The 21,315-nt window shown below is 52.9% G+C and overlaps 1 protein-coding gene across 2 annotated transcripts in view; it reads left to right on the top strand.

Moving 5' to 3' along the window:
• The first annotated feature begins 1,422 nt into the window (after positions 1 to 1,422).
• PTGS1 (prostaglandin-endoperoxide synthase 1) overlaps positions 1,423 to 21,315 on the top strand; it is a 35,198-nt gene continuing 15,305 nt past the window's right edge. The window contains exons 1-3 of one of the 2 annotated variants that reach the window (XM_058523950.1): positions 1,423 to 1,508; positions 2,226 to 2,317; positions 15,042 to 15,137. In XM_058523950.1, the coding sequence (XP_058379933.1) occupies positions 2,311 to 2,317; positions 15,042 to 15,137 (103 nt within the window). In that variant the 5' untranslated portion in view covers positions 1,423 to 1,508; positions 2,226 to 2,310. Of the gene's footprint in view, positions 1,509 to 2,225; positions 2,318 to 14,895; positions 14,949 to 15,041; positions 15,138 to 21,315 lie in introns of those variants that run through there. The other variant, XM_058523949.1, reaches the window with a different exon arrangement.

Genomic DNA, 21,315 nt, shown 5'->3' on the forward strand with positions numbered 1-21,315 from the left:
AGGAACTCACATTCACAAGCCTCTGCGTGAGGTCCCTGGCCCACTTTCCCAGGTCTCCTCAGTGAGTCAGCTTCCCCAGCTGCAAGTTTCCCTTCCTCCTCCTCCAGCCAGCTGTCTTGGAAAAAGGTGGCCTTTGCTGCCACCTGGTGGCAACTCTGAGGTAGGTGAGGGTGCCCCTTCTTGGTCCTGGAGCTAGCAGCACTGTCCTGGTCCAGACAAGGGACCCTGTGCCCTGGGGTGAGGGCAGCCCTGATCTGAGGTATTGACCACTTTGGGACTCTGGGACCATTAATGGTGGTATAGCTCACCCTGAATCTGTTCCTCCTCTGTCTTCCCCGTCTCAAGGACTTAGCACCCTGATTGTCTAATCCGGAAGCTTGGGTGTTACCCTTGGCTCCTCCTACTCCATTATGCCCTGAATCCAGTCTGTCCCCAGGTCCTGTCAAGTCTCCCTTGTAGGTAGACCTGGAACGTGTTCACTGCTCTCCATCCCCAAGACCACGGCTCAGGTCCAGTCGCCATTGTCCTCACCTGGTCTGCTGCGGTACCCTCACAAATTTGTTCTTCTCCCCGCTTGGGCCCATTTGCAATCCACTCTCCATGCTGCATCCAGAGGGACCTTGCTAAAGCCCACAGCATTCATGTTGCTCCCTGCTTAAAACCATCAATGGCTCCCCGTTGACCCCAGGACAAAGCTCAGCCTCTTTACCAGGGAACCCCTCTGGGAACTGTCCCTGCAAACCCCCCAGCTCCATGTCTCATGGTCCCCTCTCTGCCTCCCCTAATTGGGATGGCACTATGCACAGTGGTTACAGGCACAGACGCTAGTACCTGGCTGCCTGCTTTCAAATTTCGCCTCTGTCATTTGCCAACTGTACGACCTCAGTCAGATTACTTAACTCAGTTTCCTAACCTCTAAAAAGGATGGATGGTAATGTGCCTACTTCAGAGGGTTATTGTGAGGGTGAGATGAAGGATCACGGAAGAAGTTGCTGTAAGTTGGGGTCACTGCAAGGTTAGAGGGCACAGTCTGCACACGAGACTGCCCTCACTTCTGACACCTCCTGCAAGTTTGAGAGGTGCCCAAAACAGCCCTCAGGTTTGATAATTCGCTGCAAAGACTCACAAAACTCACTGAAATCTCTTATACACATGGTTATGGTTCATTACAGGGAAGGGAGACAGATGAAGATCAGCCAGAGGAAGAGTTATATAGGGCAGAGTTACACAGGTCACAGCGAGTAAGGGCTGAGGCAGGGCTCATGCCTGTTGGAGGAACTCACATGCGTAGCCGCTTGAAGCAATTGTGCTGCCAGGGAACAAGCTTGCAGCTGACCTGTCTCTGAGGGGTCATGGGGGCAGAGGAAGTGACCTGTGTGTGAGGCCCTGGAGGCAGCAGCGGGGCCAGTGGGGAAGCCAGGGAAGCAGATTTCGGTTTCATGTGTCCAATGACCTTCCAAGAATGAAGACGCTGGTGGGATGGCGTGAATGAGATCAAGCCCTGCAAGGTCTGCCGCAGCGACGGGGGCCTCGCTTGTCTTGAGGTCCAGGCAGGTGGGGGAGGGGGCAGAAACAGGGGCTCAGAGCCCCCCTGCTGTCTACCTCCAGCTCTGCTGGGCCCAGGGTGGGGTGGGGAGAGGGGTGCTGGGGAAAGGGGAAGGAAGAGCCGGCCCAGGCGGAGGTCAGTGGGGCAGCAGCAGGAGGAGGGAAGGAGGGCCTTGCCTTCCCAAGGCCTCTCGGAGGGAGCTGGGCTTCAGGCTGAGCCGTGGGTTCTGAGGAACAGGGCCCTTCCTGGGTTGGGACAATTCATGCGAGGTGTGAACTGCCTGAATTTGGCCTCTTGGGCAGATGGGGCAGGCTCAGGGCCCCAAAGGAACTCCATCCAGAGAGCCTGCTGGGGAAGGACCCAGGTCAGAGGCCAGGGGCCTGGATTCCAGCTCCCTCTCTGCTATGTCTTTTTGGGCAAACTCCTTCCCTCTCTGGGCTGTAGTCTCCTGATCTGTTCTATGGAGGTTTGGGCCCAACAACTTGAGGCCCTTCTACAGAGAGGGAGGAAGCAGGGGCTAGAGAAGGCGTCAGGGGTACTGGAGGTCAGGACAGGACCAGTCCTGGTGGCATCTGTCCATGGGCCTAGAAACTAGCTCCTCCCCCACACTGCCCCTTCTCAGCTTCTCCTCCGCTCACTACACAGACCACAGGCTTCTCTTCTCCTTTTCTATTTTCAGACATCCTAGAGTTGTGAGGAAGGCCCAGGCTGGTGCCTGCCGAGGAACACGGAGCTGCTGAGGGGGGCGTCTCCAGAGCGCTTAGATGGGCAGTGAGTCATGGGCTTAGGAGGAGATAGCGGGGGCCTCACTTCTGGGCTGGAGAAGGGGCCTTTTCCCTGGCCTAGCCTGGCCCAACCCCCCGGGGGCCCTGGTTCCTGCTGGGGCCCGCACTGACCAGGAGGCTGGTGGTGGGTGGGGCAGGAAGGAATGCAGTCCTGGCCCTCGGCCGAGGGCTCACCCTGACCAAGACCAGACAGTCTTGGGGGCTATGCCTGGCTGGGCAGGGAGCTGCGGCTGAGGGCTCCATGGCTGGACTCTGGATTTGGTCTGGCTACAAGGCCAGCCTTGTCCCTCACAGCAGCCGACCAAACCCTGGTTTCCTCCTCTCCCTGGGCCTATGAGGGCTGCCCTCTTGTGCTCTCAGAATTGTGCTTCCATGACGTGTTGGGTCCCGCCCCGAGAGGTGGGAAGGGTCAGGGTCAGTGGTGAATGACCCTCACCAGCGGGGTCCCAGAATGCTTCTCGTCTTCCCTCCTCTCCACTCCACAGAGAATACGTTTTACTGTGAGAGAGACAGATAGAGACAGGGAGGCACTGCTCTGAGATGCTGTGGCAAGGCAGGCAATTCCCTTGGTCATGGAGATGGCTTCTGGAGGCAGGTGCTATTGTTCTTTTATACATCTCCCAGCAGGCTGGTACCCAAACCTTCCCACTCTGTGTTCAGATTCTGGGGTCTCCAGCTTAGGAGGGCCTCCTTGTCACTTCACTAAACCTGAATGACCTTGGGCAAGCCCCCTACGGTGTGTGTGGCTCAGTTTCCCCATCCATAAAATGAGAAGATTGGCCTAAATTCCCTTCCAGCTGTAGTGTGTATCATTCTGATTTCCTGACGGGAGAAGAAGTTTTAGCTCTTGGGCTCGGGAGGCCTCAGGCCTGGTTCATCAGCCTCAGAGTGGTTGTCAGGCAGCCTGGGGTGCCTGTTGTTCTCCTGGCAGGAAAGAGGTAGAAGGGATGAAGGGATCGAGGCATCTCTGTTCAGAAGAAATAACTCCCCAGCCGGAGCTTGCAACATGAAGCAGATTGTGCCAGAAATAGAGACAGAGATGGAGAGGGCCAGAGTCAACAGGAGGGAGATAGCAACACAGAGATAATGAAAGAGGAAGAGAGTTTCCAAGACAGAGATGAAGAGACAGGGCCATCACAGACAGAGGCAGAGATAATAACAGACAGAGAAAGAGAGAGAAAGAGAGATATGAGACCCAGACTGAGTGATAAAGGCGGGAAGAGGAGAGCAGGGCCAGAATACAGAGGAAGGAGACCAGGTGGATGGGGCAGAAAAGCCAGTGACAGAGCTTTCTTCTCTCTGGGGGTCAAGCCAGATCCTGCTTTTCCCTGCAAGGTGCCTGGGTCTGGTGGTCCCTCTTCTGCCCATCATATTTCCTCTGGGGCTGGGACCCACCTGCCCCACAATCGAAATGTCCTCTAGATCACCTCCCTGGGGGTAGTGTGTGCAGAGATGAGAGCTTGCACAGACTTCTTGGCCTCGAGGTTTCGTTCAAGGGTAGGTGTAAATGGTGGGGAGTCAGAGATGAATGAAGGTTATTACCTGTAGGGGGATGTGGTTACATCCCCTGTAGAGTTGGCAGAAGAGCAAGGAGGTGGAAAGTCCAAAGAAAAATTTCTCCCTCTATTTAGCTCAGGCATTAACTCTGTGCCTCACTATTTAGGGAATGATAGGGAATCTGACAGTGGGGGAGGGTTGGGAGGTAGGTACTTAGTGTTGGAAGGAAGGAGGAGATACAAAAGGAGAACTGAGCTGGGCAGGGATGGGTTTAGTTGAGTTGAATTATGTTGAGTTGGGTTGAGTGTAGCTGGTTTGGTTTGGGTGGAGTAGAGCAGAGTTGTGTTATGTCATGTCGGGATGGGTTGGGTTGAACAAAATTTAGTTTGGTTCTATTGAATGGAGTTGGATTTGGGAGTGGGCTGAGTTGAGCTGGTTTGCCTTGATTTGAAACTAGTAGAGTTGAACTTAGTTGGGTTGTGTTGAGATGGGTTGGGTTGGGTTGAGTGAAGTGGAGTTGAATTTGACTGAATTGGGTTAGGTTGGATTTGAGTGGGTTGAGTGGAAATAAGTTGAGCTGGGTTGACTTGAGCTGAATTTAGGAGAATTGAGGTGGATTGAGTTGAGTTGAGTTAGGTTGAGTTGCTCTGGATAAGAAAGTTATAAGACTCCAAGTAGACAGGAGTAAGGAAGAGCCCAGATCTGGCATAATCCAAATTATTTTGCCAGGGAAGGAAGATGGAGTGAGATACCAACAAGGAGAGACCTGGTGAGGGGAGATGTCCAAGGCTGAGATCTAAACAGATCTGTGAGTCTCAGATGGTTTGGCATATAAATGATCTAGCTCAGTGTTTCTCCATCTTTTTACCACTCTACATTTCCACTGGTATGGAGGCTCACTATGGCTGTGATCTGCATCTTGCCATCGGAAGAGGGAATATTAGAATCTCATTGCATGTGCTCACGTGTGTGTGTGTGTGTGTGCAATTTGAAAAAATACCTAAAGGTGATTCTTAAATTCTTCCCAAGGTAGGGTGTGCTCCAGTTGAGAATCAATATCCCATAGAATCTTTTTTCCCCAACTTTATTAAAATGTATTTGACATGTAACATTGTGTAAGTTTAAGGTGTACAACATGATGATTTGATACACATATATATTGTGAAATGATTCCCACAATAAGGTTAGTTAACACATCCATTACTTCACATAGTTACCTTTTGTGTGTGTGTTGAGAATATTTAAGATCTACTCTCTTAGCAACTTTCAAGTGTACAATATGGTATTATTAACTGTAGTCACCATGCTGTACATTAGATCCTCAGAACTTATTCATCTTATAACTGGAAGTTTGTACACTTTGACCACTGACCCTCATTTTCCCTCCCCACCAGCCCCTGGCAACCACCAATCTACTGTTTCTATGAGTTCAGTTTTTTAAGATTCTACATATAAGTGAGATCATACAATATTTGTCCTTTTCTGTCTGACTTATTTCACTTAGCATAATGCTCTCAATTGGGCATTATATTATAATGCCCAATGTTGTCACAAATGGCAGGATTTCCTTCTTTTTTATGGCTGAATAATATTCCATTGTGTATATACACCCGTAGAATCTTAACCTCTGCAGAGAAGGAGTTCTGTTTGGGCGAACCCCTGGCAGGAAGATCTTTTAAGGAGAAGGAAAGAGGAGAGAAAATCTGAGGTTTCCCCTTTTAGTCTCAGCCCAATTCTTTGGTGGCAGCCTTTGAGGAAAAGAAAATGTAGTATTTATTGAGCATCACCTATGTGCTAAGTATTTTCACATCCATCAGTCTATTAAACCCTCACAAAATCCCTCCATTTTATAGGGAGAAACTGGCAAAGCAGCATAGCCAAGGTCACACAGCTAGTGTGAAGTAGGCCCAGGTCGGTATGTCTCTAAAGTCCATAACTTTTTCTTTATGCCAAGAGAGCGAGAGAAGGTCTAAAGGGCTTAGATGGGCAAAGGAGGTGAGCGGGAGTGAGAAGATAGAGCAGAGGTGGGGGATATACTGGGAGACTGAGAGTGAGGATCAGAGGAGGATGGGGTAGAGGAGGCAAGGTGGATTGAAGGGTTGGAGAAGAGGTGAGAAGCTGAGGGAGTGGGCAGCCCAGAGATGCCATGTTACTCAAAGCCTCAGCTCGGCAGCAGGGACAGGGCTGGTTTATGGGCCTTTGGCATTTGGGAATTGGGATCCTCCTAAGGATCTGGGCAGGTGGGGCCTTGCAAGGAGTTTCCCAGCACTCCTTCTCCATCCTTTGTCTTCTGTTCCTCTGAGGCTCACCGCATTGTCTGAGAGCTCCTTGAGAGCAGAAGTCTCCAGCAACCTGTCTGGAGGTTGGCCAAGATGCCATCTCACAAGTATTTGTAGGATGGGTGGAGTGGAATGGAAAGGAATCACAGAGCAGTGAGGTCACTCCTGTGTGCCATCCTGAGGGTGGCCTGGGGACGGGCTCAGGTTTGGGGGCTCTGGGGTGCCCACAGAGCCAGTGCTCCTCTTCTCAGAGAGTGGGCAGGCGGCTGACCAGCCCTCACTCACCACTCATTTCTCTCCTGTGGTCGTGTGGTCCTGGCTGCATGGCTGGGCCTCCTCCCTCCTCAACCCCTTGGTGACTCTCACACACACACGCTCCACACAGCACTGGGCAGCTCCAGGAGAGAGCTCCGGGTGGGATGGAGGAGCTTCACCAGCTGCGGGATCAGGACAGCCCCTCCCTGACCGGGTGGTCTGAGAGGTCCACCTCTCAGAAATCCCTCTAGCTCCTTTGTTCCTTCATTCTTGGCTTAAAAATGTCTATTTGCAGGGGATGGAAAATGCAGAGAAGCCATAGTCTGAAATTCTGGAGCTGTAGTTGAATAACCAGGAGACCCTAGCCAAGTCACTTCACCTCTCTGAGCCTGAGTTTCCTCATCTGTAAAATGGGCATAACGTTCTCTTACAGGGTAATGGAGATGATCAAATGAGAAAACAAACATGAAAGTGTTAGTAAACTGTAAACTCCTGATTATGTGTGTATGTATAAATGATAGTCATGCATTCATTCATTTATTGGCTCATTTGTTTAAGAAACACTGACACAGTGTTTATTAAGCATCAGTCAATGTCCTAAGCATTTTACAAGAATTAACTCATTTAATCCTCATAACAACCCTGGGAGGATGGTGCTAATATTGTCTCATTTTACAGATAAGAAAACTGAGGCACAGAGGATTAAGTAACTTGCACAATGCCATCCAGCTGGTAATTGGTAGAGCTGGGATTTGCACCTAGTCCTGTTTGACTTCAGAGTATTTCATTTATTCATTCATCAAACATTTATTAAGTGCTTTCTCTATTTCAGGCCCTGGGTCCATAGAAAGGAGTCAGATTTGGTTGGCATGGTATTGTGGTTCTCATCCAGGGGCAGAGGTAGCCTCCTGGAGGGTGGAGGTTGGAAGTGTATGGGACAATTTTGGGTTGTTGCCATGATTGAGCTTACTATTAGCTGGCTAAACTTCCTGCCCTGTGTGAGGCAATCCCACACAAAATGTCAATAGCGCCCAATTGAAACCATTCAAGAAAACAACACAGGCTTTGGAGTCATTCCAGACTGGGACTGAGTCCCAGCCTTGCCACTCCAAGACCGCTTGACTTGGACAAGTAGCTTCTTCACTCAGCCTCAGCTTACACTTCTGAGAAACACGGTTGGAGAGATTGTGAAATGCCCAGCAGTATCTGGCATGCCCTGGTTGTTCGACAAACACCAACATCCTTTCCTGCTCAAGCAAATACCAGGAAGTCCAGAGGAGAAGCAGTTTTGGATTCCAGCATCCCTCCAAACCCTTTTTCCTCCCTCTTGGGGAGACTCTGGACGCCTGCTAGGCTCCAGACAGGCAGGAGCCCTCTCACCCATGTAGCCCTTCACTCTTCTCTCCATCCAGGAGCACAGCCAACAGCAAGAGAGCCTCCCTTCCTGCCAGCCCTGAGGCTTCAGGCAAAAGCCACTTCACCTCTCTGAACCTTGGCTTCCCTGTCCGTCAAATGGAGAAATGCAGCGCTGAGTGACATCAGTTGTTTCTGCCTGTCGTGTGTCCCTTCCTTCTTCTTTTGAAAACAGCACCCAATTTTCTTTTGGGGAACATCCCTCTCCCATTCTCAGTTCACGTGGGCACACGGTCTAGGACTGGCCAGTCAGAATCAGGACACTCCATCCTCCTGGTCATGGCATTTGGTTCAGGAATGGGCACATGAGCTAAGCCAGAGCAGTCAGAAGCATCCAGGAAAGAGGCATTCTCTTTTCCTGTGGGATTGGGGCACTAGGATGGTGTAAGCCTGGAGCTGCCCCAGTCCTTGGGGGAGCACCTGCTTGAGAGTGAAGCTAATAAGAGGAAAAAAAAGATCAGAGAGAGAGAGAGAACCTGACACCTGGATGCAGCCATACCTGTCCCCAGTTTTCAGCTTGGGAGCCAACACTTCCTTTTCTTTTGCCTACATCAATTGAAATTGGGTGTCCGTCATTTGTAATGGAGATAATCCTTATCTATTCAGAGGTTAAAAGCACATACGTCAAAAGATTGCTGTGTAGATCAAAAGAGAAGATGATGTAAGTGAAAATGTTTTTCTAAACTGTGTGTGGCTGAATGACGGTAAGTTATTAATCAAGCACTAAAGCAGGAACACACATTCCATGAGTGATGAGTCAGGCCAGTTCTATCTGAAAGGCTTGAGAAAATGGACTTTCACGACTCTTGCCTGAGAACTGAAGAGTTGCTTGGAAGTGCGAATTCTTGCCCCCTAAATTTTCTGTTCCTTGGGTGCAGTTTTCAAAGGATGAGCGGTCCTTGTGTTGGGGCACGACTCTTTCTTATGTGATTTGTTCCAAGGTTAGTCATTTTACAAGAGGCCATAGGACACAGAGGAAAGAACCTGGCCTGTTTGGGCAAGTCCCTGCCTCGCTCTGAGTCTCTGAATCCGTCACCTGAGGGGCTGGATTGGACCTTCGTGTAGGGAGCTCCTGGCTCTGACCCACTGTGGTCTTGCAATTCCTAGACCCTATCCTGGGACAAGGCAAGTCTGCTCACCTCTGGAGCCTGCAGTGTATACTTGTTCCTGGATTCTCCAGGGAAGCCACACATCAAACCCACAGCCCAGGGGCCGGCCCGGTGGCGTAGTGGTTAAGTTCACACGCTCCACTCCGGCGGCCTGGGGTTCACTGGTTTGGATCCTGGGCACGGACCTACGCGCCGCTCATCAAGCCATACTGAGGTGGCGTCCCACACAGAGCAACTAGAAGGATGTACAACTATGGCATACAACTATCTACGGGGGCTTTGGGGAGAAAAAAGGAAAAAAAAAAAGAAGGAAGATTGGCAACAGATGTTAGCTCAGGGCCAATCTTCCTCAAAACAAAATAAAACAAAACAAAAAAAACCACAGCCCACACCAGAAAGAGACTCTCCCGAGTCTGGCAGACACTGGAGGTCGGCTGGCCTAGTCACCATTTCCCACTCCCTGTTCTTTCCTGCTTAATCCCCAAACTCAATCTCCCAATCTCCTTTGCTGCCAAGTGAGGTCACGTGACACAGTTCTGGTGCAAGAGATGTAGTGGAACTCTGCTGAGGCTGCCTCTTCCCTTTCTCTCCTTTTCCTGCCTGGAACAACGGCTTGAGGATGCAACCCATTCTGCGGGTGATGGAGCAGAGAGATGGAGAGAGCCTGGACTCTTGACGGCGTGACTGAGCAGTCACAGAGTCCTGGGTTGCGTATCTCCGGACTTCTTGTCATTTGAGAAGAAGAATCCCCCCTCCTTTTTTTTGTTTAAGCTTCCATGTTTGGGACTTGTTATATGTAGCCAAATGCGTTCTTGGTATAATAGGCTAGCACTTGTCTGCAACCATTCTCTCTTAAATTCTTTTGGGTGTCTGGTACAAGTTTTTTCACAGCTGACAGAATTGGATTAACTATATAATTATTAATTATAATAGTTCCAGCAGTAACGATCATTTACCAAGGGCCTCCTGAGTGCCAGGAATTGAGCTAAGTGGTCTTATCCTCACAATGGTCCCAGGAAATAGATATTATTATTATCCTTATGTTCAGATGAGGAAACGGAGACTCAGAGACGATATACGACTGGCTCCAAACCATACAGCTAGACTACTGAAGCTGGGCTACAAATCCAGTCCCAACTGACTCCATAACCCCTGCTCCCTACCTGCGACACATCTAATTCAACAGGCTTACTTAGCAAGTAGGGAAACTGAGGTCCAAGAGGGAGAGTGACTTGTTCAAGGTCACACAGTGAGTTCAGGGGGTCGTGTTACTAAAAAGATCTTCTGGGTTGGCATTCCAGGGCTTTCTCTGTGACATCCTCCTATTCAGTGAGTGAGGAGACTTGAAGACCAGGTTAAGGTCTGGGGGGCAGTGGGAGCTACTGAATGTTCTGAGCAGAGTTAGGAGGATATTTCACATACCAGTGGAGGGCCGTGGGAACAGTTCCTCTTCCTTCAACTGTGGTGGAGGGGGAGGGAGATGCAGAGACTGACATTTTACAGCCTCAGCAACCTCTAGACCAACTATTGTCCCTTGGTGAGATAATGGTTCTTTCCCCAGCTCCTCCGTCACAGGCGGCTGGGCCCCCAGATCCCAGGACCTGATGTCTGATGCTCTGCAGATTACACTGCTGGTGGGGGCAGGCTGGGGAGGATGCCAGTGGCATGACCACTCGGCCATGCTGTGCCCATCAGATGGTGTCAGCTGCCTAGTGGTGAGGTCTGTGGGTCAGGAGACCCTGCAGTGGAAACTCCCCAGATGAGCCTGGGGACTCTCCACTAGCCAGTGTCCTGCTTGTTTATCTGCCTTCTTGGCCTGCCTCTGCCAGAATTTGGGTGTTTGTTTTAAAGATTCTAGGTTTGGGATCCAAGACCACCAGGGATGGAGCGCAGCAGGGAGTTACGCTTGAAGACGTTGACATCAAACAGACCAGGGCTCGGATTCCAGCTGTACCACCTACTACCCCATGGCCTTTACCAAGTCAGTCTTCCTGTTTACAGAAATCGGGCAAGAAGAGAATCTATCTCATGGAGCTGTTATGAGTAATAAAGGAGATGATGCACCAAAACCCCTTAATATCATGTCTGCCACATAGCCGGTGTTCCAGTGGGTGGTTATAACTCCCTCTCCCCTTCCTCCTCACTGCATGATCTAGGGACATCTTTGAGCCTCAGTTTCCTCTTTTGCATAATGGGGATAATGATACCTTTCTCTTGGAACCGCTGTGAGGATTTCAATGAGAAAGAGATGTAAAAGCATTTTGTGAGTCTCAGTTCTTAGCTCCTCAGCTGAACTACGCGGCTGACATTGGCCCCCCGACCTCCACCCCTAGCTGACCACAGTGCATTTCTGTTTCCTCTTAACCAGCTCCAAAGACTGGCTGGCTATACTGGGGCTTAGTACATGGTACCTGGTATTCCAGAACAAAGGGATTGGGCCTTGAAACCTCATCCTTTTTAGTTGTGCAACCTTAGGCAAGTCACTTCAGCTCTCTGGACCTTGGTTTCTTTCTCTGTAGAATGGAGGTGACAATACTTTATAGGGCTGTTGAGAAAATTACATGTGATAGTGCATATAAAATGCACAGCCTCTGTCTGGCATGTAATAGATACTTGAGATATTAGCAATTATTATTATTACCACCAATGCCCAACCCTAGCCTGGCACTGAGTAGGTAAAGAGGAAGAGGAAGAAAACTTTGCATAAGCCCTCCTGCTCGGGCAGAGAACAGAAGGGAGAGCAGGTGAAGAATTAACATTGAGCTCCTACTGGAGGCTGGGCATGCTCACATAGACCTTATTTTGTCCTCCCAATAACTCTTGCAAGAATGGATTCATGAACCCCATTTTACAGATGGGGAAACTGAGGCCCAAGATGGGCAATTGTCTACCTAAGGTCACACTGAGAGCTGGTCGGGACTGGCAGGGGCTGGGATTTGAAGAGATGTTAGGTTCACTCCAGAGCTTTCCTGCCTGGCTGTGAAGCAGCCTCCAGAGGTGGGGCTGGGTGGGGCTGGGTCCCTGAGTGATTCACGTGAGAGTCAGCTCTGGATTTCCAAATAGTGGGTGGGACTCAGCAGGGGTGAGACCTTTTGAGGGGCATTACAATCCAGGCCCTAGCTAGGGCCTCTGGTAGGGTTGCCAGGAGGGCATGTGATTGGTTTAGAGCCAGGGGTTGGGGTATGCAGAGAGAGAAACCCCACCCCATGTCACCAGTGGGGTATAGGGAAGAAGGTCCTTGCTGCCTTAGCTAGGAGGGGCTCAGGGCCTGGGGTGGAGCTGGACCTGTGAGAGTGTTGGGGGTGCTGGCCAATGGGTCCAGCTGGGGAAGACAGGGAAACTGAGGCAGGGCACTGACACACTTCTGGTGGTTGTCACAGCAGATGGATAGGGTGGCATTCACCTTCATCAGGCTGGCCCCTGGACCTTCACTCACTCATACAAGGTCCATATTTTAGCACACATTTGCTCACTCATACATACACTCATTCATTTCTTCAATCAACCAACATTTGCCGGACGTCTTCTATATGCCAGATCTTGCACTTGGCCCTGGGGATACAAGAGTGATCAAGATGCTTGAAACCTAATAAGGGAGAGAGAGGGACAACACAATCCAGTGTGCTGCCTGCGGTGACCGGGCATGGCACAGGGGTTTCCTCAGAGGCCAGAAAGAGGAGAAAGTGTGCCAGCTGAGGCTTCCCAGGGGACTCTGGGGCTGGGCCTTTCCCAACGAGTGGAAGTTCACCATCCTGAGGATTAGGAAAACTTCCAGATGTTGAGGCTACAGGCTTTGGAGCAGGGAAAGGTGACTGTGTGCTGTGGCCCTTTCCCAGGGCTGGGGCAAGGGCTAGCCTAGAGCCCCCTACCGTGTATCCAGCTGCAGGCTGGACCCCGCTGCTGAGATGGACCAAACACAATGAGTCCAAATTTGAATGCCATCTACCCCAGCCTGCTCCCCGGCCCTGGTTTCTTCCCTGGGTATTATCAGCAACACCAAGCTGAAACCTAGGTGTGTTCCTCAGCACCTCTCTTTCCCTGAAGCTTCAGGGTCCATCAGTCACCAAGCCCTGGCACTTCGTCTGCCACCATTTTTCTTGTCTTCCTCTCCCCACTCCACCCTCGTGGTACCGTCCCGTCCCTGGAGGACTGCACTGGCACCATGTCTGCCATCTTGCTTCTGGCCTCTCCTTCATTGCATCATCTCGGGATCTCCAGCACCAGTCACAGAGCCTGGCCACAGAGAGGACTCAATCACTCCATGCTGGACCTGTTCTCAGAGACCATCTGATTTGACCTTTGTATTGTTTAAATGGGGAACCAGAGGCCAGGAGAGGTGCAGAGACTTGTCTCAGGTCACCTATGGAAGAACTGAGACTTGAACTCAGTTCTCCTGACTCCCAGCCTAAGGCTCTTTCTCCCAATGCCCAGGGCCACACAAGTGCTTGCTCCTTTGAGAATGGGTGGGCAGCTTGGGAGTAAGGAGTCAGCAGGAGGGCCAGGCATGGTAACTTCCTGGGCCCAGGGCCTGAAGACAGGGAGGACCCGGGAGTGGAAGATGGGGCCCCATCCAAACCCTTCTCTCCTTTCTTCATCACCAGAAAGCCCCCTTTTCTTTAGGTAACTAGATGCCCAAATCTCCACCCATCCCTTTTGATGATAATCCATGACTTATGTCTTCTCGTCCTGTCTGGGTAGTTACCAGGAGGCCCTGGATCTGGGGTGCTGGGGAAAGCTGAAGCCTGTCCCAGCACCCGAGGGCCCCAGGCCCTCTGTCTGCCCTACTCCCTCCCCAGGTCTGCCCTGGCTTGCTCTGTCTCCCTGGGGTAGCTGGTTTTTGTCCTAGTGGAGCATGAGAACAGCTCGGGTGGGGACGTAGGAGGGGCTCCCAGCAGGCCTTACCTTTTCCACCCAGCACGGTTCCCACCCCACACTCAAGGATGCCTGGGACTCGGCACAAGGACCTCTGAGCCCTCCTGCCAGGCCTTCCCACTCTGGGGCCCACAGGATGGCTAGGTGTGCTGGGGAAATTGAAGGAGAAAACCTGTGGGTGTGGGGACCAGGAGACTCTGTGCTACCTAGGACCCATCCTCCTTCTGAGATCAGTTTCCCCTGCTATACAAAGGAGGAGCTGGATGCTGGGATTCTGTAAAGTCGGCAAGTAGATGTGAATCCAGCTAGAGCATCAACCTGGCCAGCTCTGGAATCTGAGTTAGGAGATCTTTGAAAGAAATGCCTCCTGATAACTGAGTGCCTACTATGTGTTAGGCACTGCAGGAGATTTGTGTGCATTATCTCAGCAAATCTTACAACAATCCTCTGGGATGGTTCTTATTATTATCCCCATTTTATAGATGAGACTACTGAAGACCAGAGAGGGCAAGTACCAGGTTCAAGGTGACACAGCTAGTAAGCTGTAGAGTCTGGATTTGAACTCAGATCTCCTGGGCTTGGAGCCTGTGCTGTTCATTTCTGGTAGTAGAGGCTCAGACAGAGACGTGCAGCCTCAGGGGGCAGAGCCCAGCCCCTGGGGAAGCCAGTCCTCCATATTGGATCTGTCTGAGGGTAGTGGGTTTCCCATTCAGGAAAGGATGTGCCGGCCGGCCTGGACGGCTCGTTTTTGAGCCCCCTTTCTCTCTGGGGGGCAGGATGTGTGGTTCAGACCATCCCTTCTAGCCTGAGATGCTGCTCGCAGTTTTGCTCCGAAGCCCTGAGTGACCTCAGTATTGCACATCATTTCTGGGCTTCAGTTTCCCATTCACCAAATGGACACAGTTCTGGCGCCACTGGGCTTTAAAAGAAAGCCCAGTGCCTCAGGATCTTGGGTGAAAAACTGCCTTAGTGGCAATCATAGAATAATTAATAAAATGCCTTGGCTGGGGCAGGAGCAGAGGAAGTAAGTGGGCGGCGGCCGAGGTGACAGCCGGCTGGAGAGGTGGAGCCAGAGACTGGGTGGGGAGGGGGCAGGCCGGGCGGGCCAGAGCTCCAGGCAGAGTTAGAGACGGCACTCAAGGAGCCGGCAGTCTGTATCCGACACCCATCCTCTGCCTCCGCACCATGAGCCGTGAGTCCGGCCCCGGTGTCCCCAGGAATCCTCTTTGCCTCCCAGTGGAGCCTTGAATGCCAGGCTCAGCCCTTAATCTCTCTCCCTCTGCAGGGCAGAGTCTCTCGCACCGGTTCTCGCTGCTGCTGCTGGTGCTGCTGCTGCCGCCGTCCTTAGTCCTGCCTGCGGAGCCCGGGGCGCCGGCGCCTGGTAGGCGGCCCCCTCCCTGACCCCGGGAAGCCCCGGGTCCTGCGCCCCTGGCCTGGCTCTTCTCCCTCCTCTCCCCTCCGGCCCGCCTAGCTTCCCCTTTCTGCGTTCGGTGCCTGGGGAGGGGGAGGGGGCTGAGTCTATTGTGGGGCGGGGGCTCTGTGAAGACCCCCGGGGGGTGTGGCTTTGGCGAGGGCGCACAGGGCTCAGTTTTGGGGAAAGGGCAGACTGGGAATTCGTGCCGGCTTGGGGAGAAGGGACAGCCCCTCTCCAGCCTCTTCACCTGTTCTGGGCCCCCAGCGGTCCAAGCCCCCTCAACAACTCCGCTGTTTCCTGTGGGACCCCCTTTCGGAGGAAGCAGCAGACGTCGAGGGGAAAGCGGGTTGGCGAATGAGTTCCCTTTCTCCAGCCTCTAACTTTCTGGGATCCTGTCGGGATTCCCAGCCTCGGCGGAGATCTCCCGTGGTGAGGACCCCGGTACACCAGCCACTCTGGGAAGACGGGAGGTGGAAATACATTTACAGAGCGAGGTTGCTTCCCTTGAGGTGGAAATCCTTACTCAAGAGGTCGCCATGGGGCAGAGGAGGAAACTGAGGCTCAAGTAGACGCCATAACGCCCTCAAGCTCACACAGTACGTGGTGGGCTCAGGGTTTGAACTTGGATCTATCTGACTCTAGGCACTTTGCAAGGTCTTTCCACAGAGAGTGCCCCCACCCCCACACCCCAATGGACCCTGGTTTCATTACCCCAAAGGTGATGAGGAAAGTCAGATTCTGTAAAATTCCACCACCCCCGCCCCCTCCCATGCATGTACCCGCTTCCAGGTGAAGGAATTCAGCTCCTCCCTCAGCCAACCTCCCTCCCCCAGCTTACTGCTTCTGTGTGTGTGTGTGTGTGCGTGCGTGCATGAGTGTGTGTGCAAGGCCTGGACAGAGCTTCCTTCACCACCTAGCTGTGGGATCCATCCCTGTCTGGGTCTCCATATCTTATCTGTAAAATGGGGGCAAGAGAGGATGGGAGGGCCAAGGGGGTCTGGGCTTCCTTGATGCTCTAGGAATTTGGTGCTCAGAGGAGAGAGTAAAGATACCTATGTGGACTGTGAATCAGACCAGGTTTCCTGGAGGAGAGAGTTTGAGTCGGTGGCATTTGGGGAAGCCAGGGAAATGATGGAGGGAGTTCCAGGCAAGAGTTTGGGTATGAGCAGAGACCTAGCTTGGGGGAAGAAGAGGAGGAAGACTCATGTGGCCAGCACTTTACAGTTTACAAATCCTGGCTGTGGGTGTCCACTTCGTTGGTGCTCACAACAGCCCTGCCAGGGAGATGTGACAGACTCATTCTACTGAAGGGAACTCTGAGGCCCAGAGCGGTGAGCCCGTGTGTCTGAGACCCTGATAGCAGAGCCAGGGCTGACCAGACCACCCCAGTGACCAGTCTTTTCAGCCCTTGGATCAGACCAGAATTTCCTCTGAGGCCCCATTCGGCCCCTTCCAGGCCCCTGGGGTGGCCAGAGCCCGCCCATCTGTCTTCCTGTGTCTGATCACTAATGCTCAGTGAGCCGTGGTCTGTGCCATTTTGTGTTTTTGCCTTTTCTGCTTATCTTTATATCCTTAAGTGTTTGAACGGAATCGTGTTTCTCACTACACAAGCATTCCCAAGGGCTTGCTTTGTGCTAGTCTGTGGCTGGAGCCTGGAGACACAGAGCTAGGAGGAACTCAGTCTGATAGGGGAGAAAGAATGCCAACAGACCGTCATCCAAGGGGCTCAGGGCCATGACTGAGGGCAGCACAGGGGTGTGTGGGGCTGGTGGGGGGAGCAGTTACCTGTCAAGTGTGAGGAATTGAGGAGGCTTCTTGGAGGTGGTGACATTTGACCTGGACCCTGAGGAGGTGGTGAGTGGGGAAAAATACTGAGACTTTACTGTGAAACTGTGTAAGGGTCTTTCCGGTAGAAGCAATGGCATGAGCTGAAGCCTAGTCTGAACCACAGGCAGATGGGGGCACAGGGAGCAGCAGGCCGAGAGGCAGGTGCCGGTTAGCAAGGGCCCTTGAATGCAGAGTGAGGAGCCTGAACTTGGGTCTGAGGGTAACTGGGAGCGGGAGAGCAGTTGCAGGGATTACTTGGGGGTGAGACTGGAGGTGAGATACCATTAAGGAGGCTGCTGTAAGGGTCAAGGGAAGAGTTGATGACAAGTTGGGTGCAGGGGCAGAAGGTTTGGGCTGTACTTCCAAGTCTATGAGTGAACTGAGGTCCAAGATACCTGAGCATTTGCCCTGGGAAGCCAAAGCCTCTTTTTTGCCCCCAGAGGGGCAGCAAAGGCCAGTCCCCCAGGGGATGACGGCTGCAGACTCGCCTGACGGCAGGTGGCGGGGGAGAGTTTTGCTTCTGCCTCTCCTGTCGGTGAAGAGGTGGAGTCCAGCTTGGAGGGCAAGCCTGTGCCAGGGGATCCTTAATGCTCAAGTTCATCCCCTCCAGCTCCTGGACTTGGCTTCATACTCTCTCCTTGGCTAGGGCTAGGGCATGACTTGGCAGTCAGAGCTCCATACCAGGTGGAGGGGCCTGAGGCCAGCTAACCTCGGCACATGGGATGGGAACCCAGCCTGGGCCAAGGCCTCCCTGCCACCCGCCCCTGACCTGACCCCCCAACCCCTGCTGCCTCCTATGTGCAGCACCAGCTGGGGCTGTGGGCTGAGAGGGGGCTTTGTCTCCAGCTGAGCTCTCCCAGCTTTGGGCCCAGCTATTGGGGCCTGGCCTGGTGGTGCCTGGCCTCTGGCTGCTGCCCTGGCTGGCTATAGGGCTGAGGCGCAGGTCTGGCGAGTCAGGTTCCTTTTTTTTCTCTTTGGCTGCCGAGGCCCTGAAGCTTGTCTAAATATTATTCTTATGGGACTTCAATCCAATCTCTTTAACAAGCTCTCTTGCTGCCTGGCACCTCTGCATCCTAGAGGACTTGGTGTTCCCCCACTGTGCCCGGAGCCCTGACTCCTGGGCTGGGGGACATTTCCTTGCCTGAATCCTTAGAAAGTTCTGGAGCCAGGTAGTCCTGGACAGTCCTTGTCTGCAGGAATGTGTACAGTATGGACATGGTGATCAACCCCACCTCTGGGGTGGCTTGAAGACTCAGAGAGAGCAAGTTGCAAGGTTTTCTGCCGATGGGGCTGGGGAATCATACGGGTGCAACTAATGGGTAGATGATCTCCACCCAGAGGAGAGAGGAAGGGGAGGCAGAGAGGGTCTCCTTAGAGCCTGTCTGCTCCATCCTCTTCCTGGGATGCACACACAAAAATGAGGCCCAGAGGGTGCAAGGGACTTGCCCAAGGACACACAGCCAGTAAACAGCAGACACTCTCTGATACATTTTTTCCCAGCACTTGCTTGCTGCCTGGCCCTGTGCTGGGTGTGGGAACTCAATACGCATTAGACTTGGTGCCTGCTTCTCCCCAGTTCTCTTTCTTTGTGGTGTCTTATACAGGCTGTCCTCCACTGAGCACAGGACTGGGCTGGCATGAAAGCATGCAGGATTTCAGTTAGACTGAAGTAAGGCCTTCCTTTGTGAATAGTTCCCAGAGCTCTAGTTGTGGCGGGGATGGTGATCCCTCTGGGGTCTTGGTTTCATTCATTCAAGATTTTCAGGTCCACTTCAAAGGAAGGGTGACAAACCTACCTCACCTGGGGTCATTCCAAGCCTATGGATCAAAGTGACTGTTGCTCCCATCCCTTCCCCAAACCCAGGCCTGGGCACCTCCAGGATGAGGAAAGGAGGGGAAGAGAAGGGGGTTCAAGTCTTAGCTCTGCACCTTTGAAGCAGTGAGGCTTAAGTGAGTCTCCTGCCTTCTGAGCCTGGCATTGCTCTTCTGTGCCCTGGGGAGTCTCACCCACCGCTCCTGGGAGTGCTGAGAAGAGAAACGAGTGGTGGATATGCATAGCTGTGGAGTGGTCAGCTAGAGCCCTGGCTTCCCCGGCCAATGCTGATTGAGACAGTCCATCCGTGGTCAGGCTCACCCCTCGGGAAGCAGGATGCAATTTCGTCTCTGCCCGCCCTGACACCCTGGGGCCCCAGCGGCAGCTGTCATCCTTGCTGGGGAGAACTTTTGCTGCCCCGGGGCAGCTGGTGTTTATGGAAAGATCGTGGAGGAGGAGGGAGGGAAAGTTGGAGAGCTGGTTTGGAGGGAGGATCCTCCGCTCAGCATACAGCCTCTCTTGGCAGGAGAGGGATGCTGGCTCTCGGCTGCCTGCTGGGTAGAACCCTCGGGCTGCAGCAGGAAGCCTTCAAGCTAGACTTTGAAGCCAGCTGCCGAGGGCTGGGAAGACTAGAGGTCTTTTTGGCCAAGCTTGGCGTGGCCATTCTCCTCATTTCATTTTATTAATTCCACAAACATTTCTTGAGCTCTGGCCACCATATCTGGATCCCCTGGGCAGCCGGATCTCTCCAGGACCTGCGTTGAGCCCCAGCTGTGCGCACAGCCTGTGTTACGGAGGAGAAAGTCGGGGAAAGCCTGGCCCCTGGTCTTGGGGCTTAGGGTGGAGAAGAGCTGGTCTAGCTGGAACACGGAGCCGGGGTGAGGGAGAGCAGAAGGAGTTAGAGTGTGGACATTCAGGGGAGGCTTCTGGTGGAGGCTAGGCGTGGGCTCAGGCAGGAGGGTCAGGTGGATTTGGAGGGAATTTATTAGGGAGAAGCAGCAGCAGTCTGGGTAGAGGAAGCGGAAGAGCTTCCAGCTTTGGGCCAAGGGACCGGGCTGCCCCAGAGTGAGCAAGAAGGACCTCTTGCCATCCTTTTGAGATCCCTACCACAGATAGGGAAACTGGGCCCAGAGAAGGGGTGGGCTTGAGCCCCTGTGCCCGCTGAGTGGTAGCATTGATCCATCTGTGAGAGAGGGCCTGTGTGCCAGGGTTGGGAGCTGGGCAGAGGAGCTCCTGGGCAGGTGAATTAGGCAGGTTAGCAGAGTGTCCTGAGCAGGAGGGATCAATGAAGAGAGTTCCAGATCCCTGAGCCAGCCAGGGATGATCCTGAGGCTCCTTGGCTTTTCTGGGCCTGTGGCTGTGGGAGGGGCAGGCTGGGTCCTGCCAGGCCCCTGCACTTGGTCCTGCCTGCTGGTCCTCCTGTGTCACTCTGATAAGGCCTTTTTGTCTAGGCTGCTTCCTGTTGGCCCCTCCTTCTAACACCCCTGCAGGGGCCACAAAGATGCCATTGTGGGGCTATAGGGAGTTGCTGGGACTTAAGCAAAACTATTTGCATGACCTTTGTGATTCTACTTGCTTGCTTGTGTGTATGTGTGTGCGAGTGTGGTGGTGCTGGAGTCCCCCTCCAAAGTGGGGCCCAGGAGGACCCTGCTGCCCAGACCGCATACTATGAAGTGAGGAGACAAGACCAGAGGGGTCAGGCCTTGCCCAGGGTCATGCCCTCTGATCACAGCGCCCTGAAATGACTTCCCAGGCTTCTCTCACGTGTTGCTACCTCTTGACCTCCAAAATAGGAGTTCCTTGTAATGTTGGCTTTGAGCCCAGATAAGAAAGTATGTCTGCAGAGGGAAACCTGGCGCTTTCTATGCAAGCCTGGGGAAGGAGCCCCTGCCAGGAGCCAGGAGTCCTAGGTCTTCAGGAGGCCCTGCTCTGTTCTGTGTCCTTGGCCAAGCCTCCACCTCTCTCTGAGCCTTAGGTTCCCTCACTGAGCAGTGAGTGAGCACTGAGTGAGCTCTAAGGAGCCTCTGACTTTGCTGTTGAAGAGTCACTGAAGCAGTGCAGATTTGAGCAAGGGGGCTATGGTTGGTGAAATCTGAGTTAGACACAAGGCAGGACTTCCTGGTGGGAGTTTCTCCAGGAGGCATGGGGGCTGATGCCAGAGCTCCATTCACCCTCTCAGGAGATTTTTCCAGCCACATCTCTCCTGTTCCCTTGGACCCTGACCTTCCTCAAGATCCTAGAGCCCAGACTCCACCGTGACATGGGCCAAGGCTGGGCCCATTAGGAACGGGAGCTGAGACAGACTCCCCTCAAACCCATACTATGTCTGCAGGGTTCTGGGAAGCTTCTTTCCTTGGACTTGATTCCCTAGTTTTTGGGGGTGGGGAGGAAGTGAAGGGATGGGCAGTTGGTCTATTGTGACTTGCTGGGTGACCCATTTGGGTTTCCCATTATCTGGCCTCAGTTTCCCCATCTGCAAGTGGGGTTAGGATACCTGCTCTTCCT

This window comes from Diceros bicornis, chromosome 28 (genome assembly GCF_020826845.1).
Source record: "Diceros bicornis minor isolate mBicDic1 chromosome 28, mDicBic1.mat.cur, whole genome shotgun sequence".
Classification (NCBI taxonomy): domain Eukaryota; kingdom Metazoa; phylum Chordata; class Mammalia; order Perissodactyla; family Rhinocerotidae; genus Diceros; species Diceros bicornis.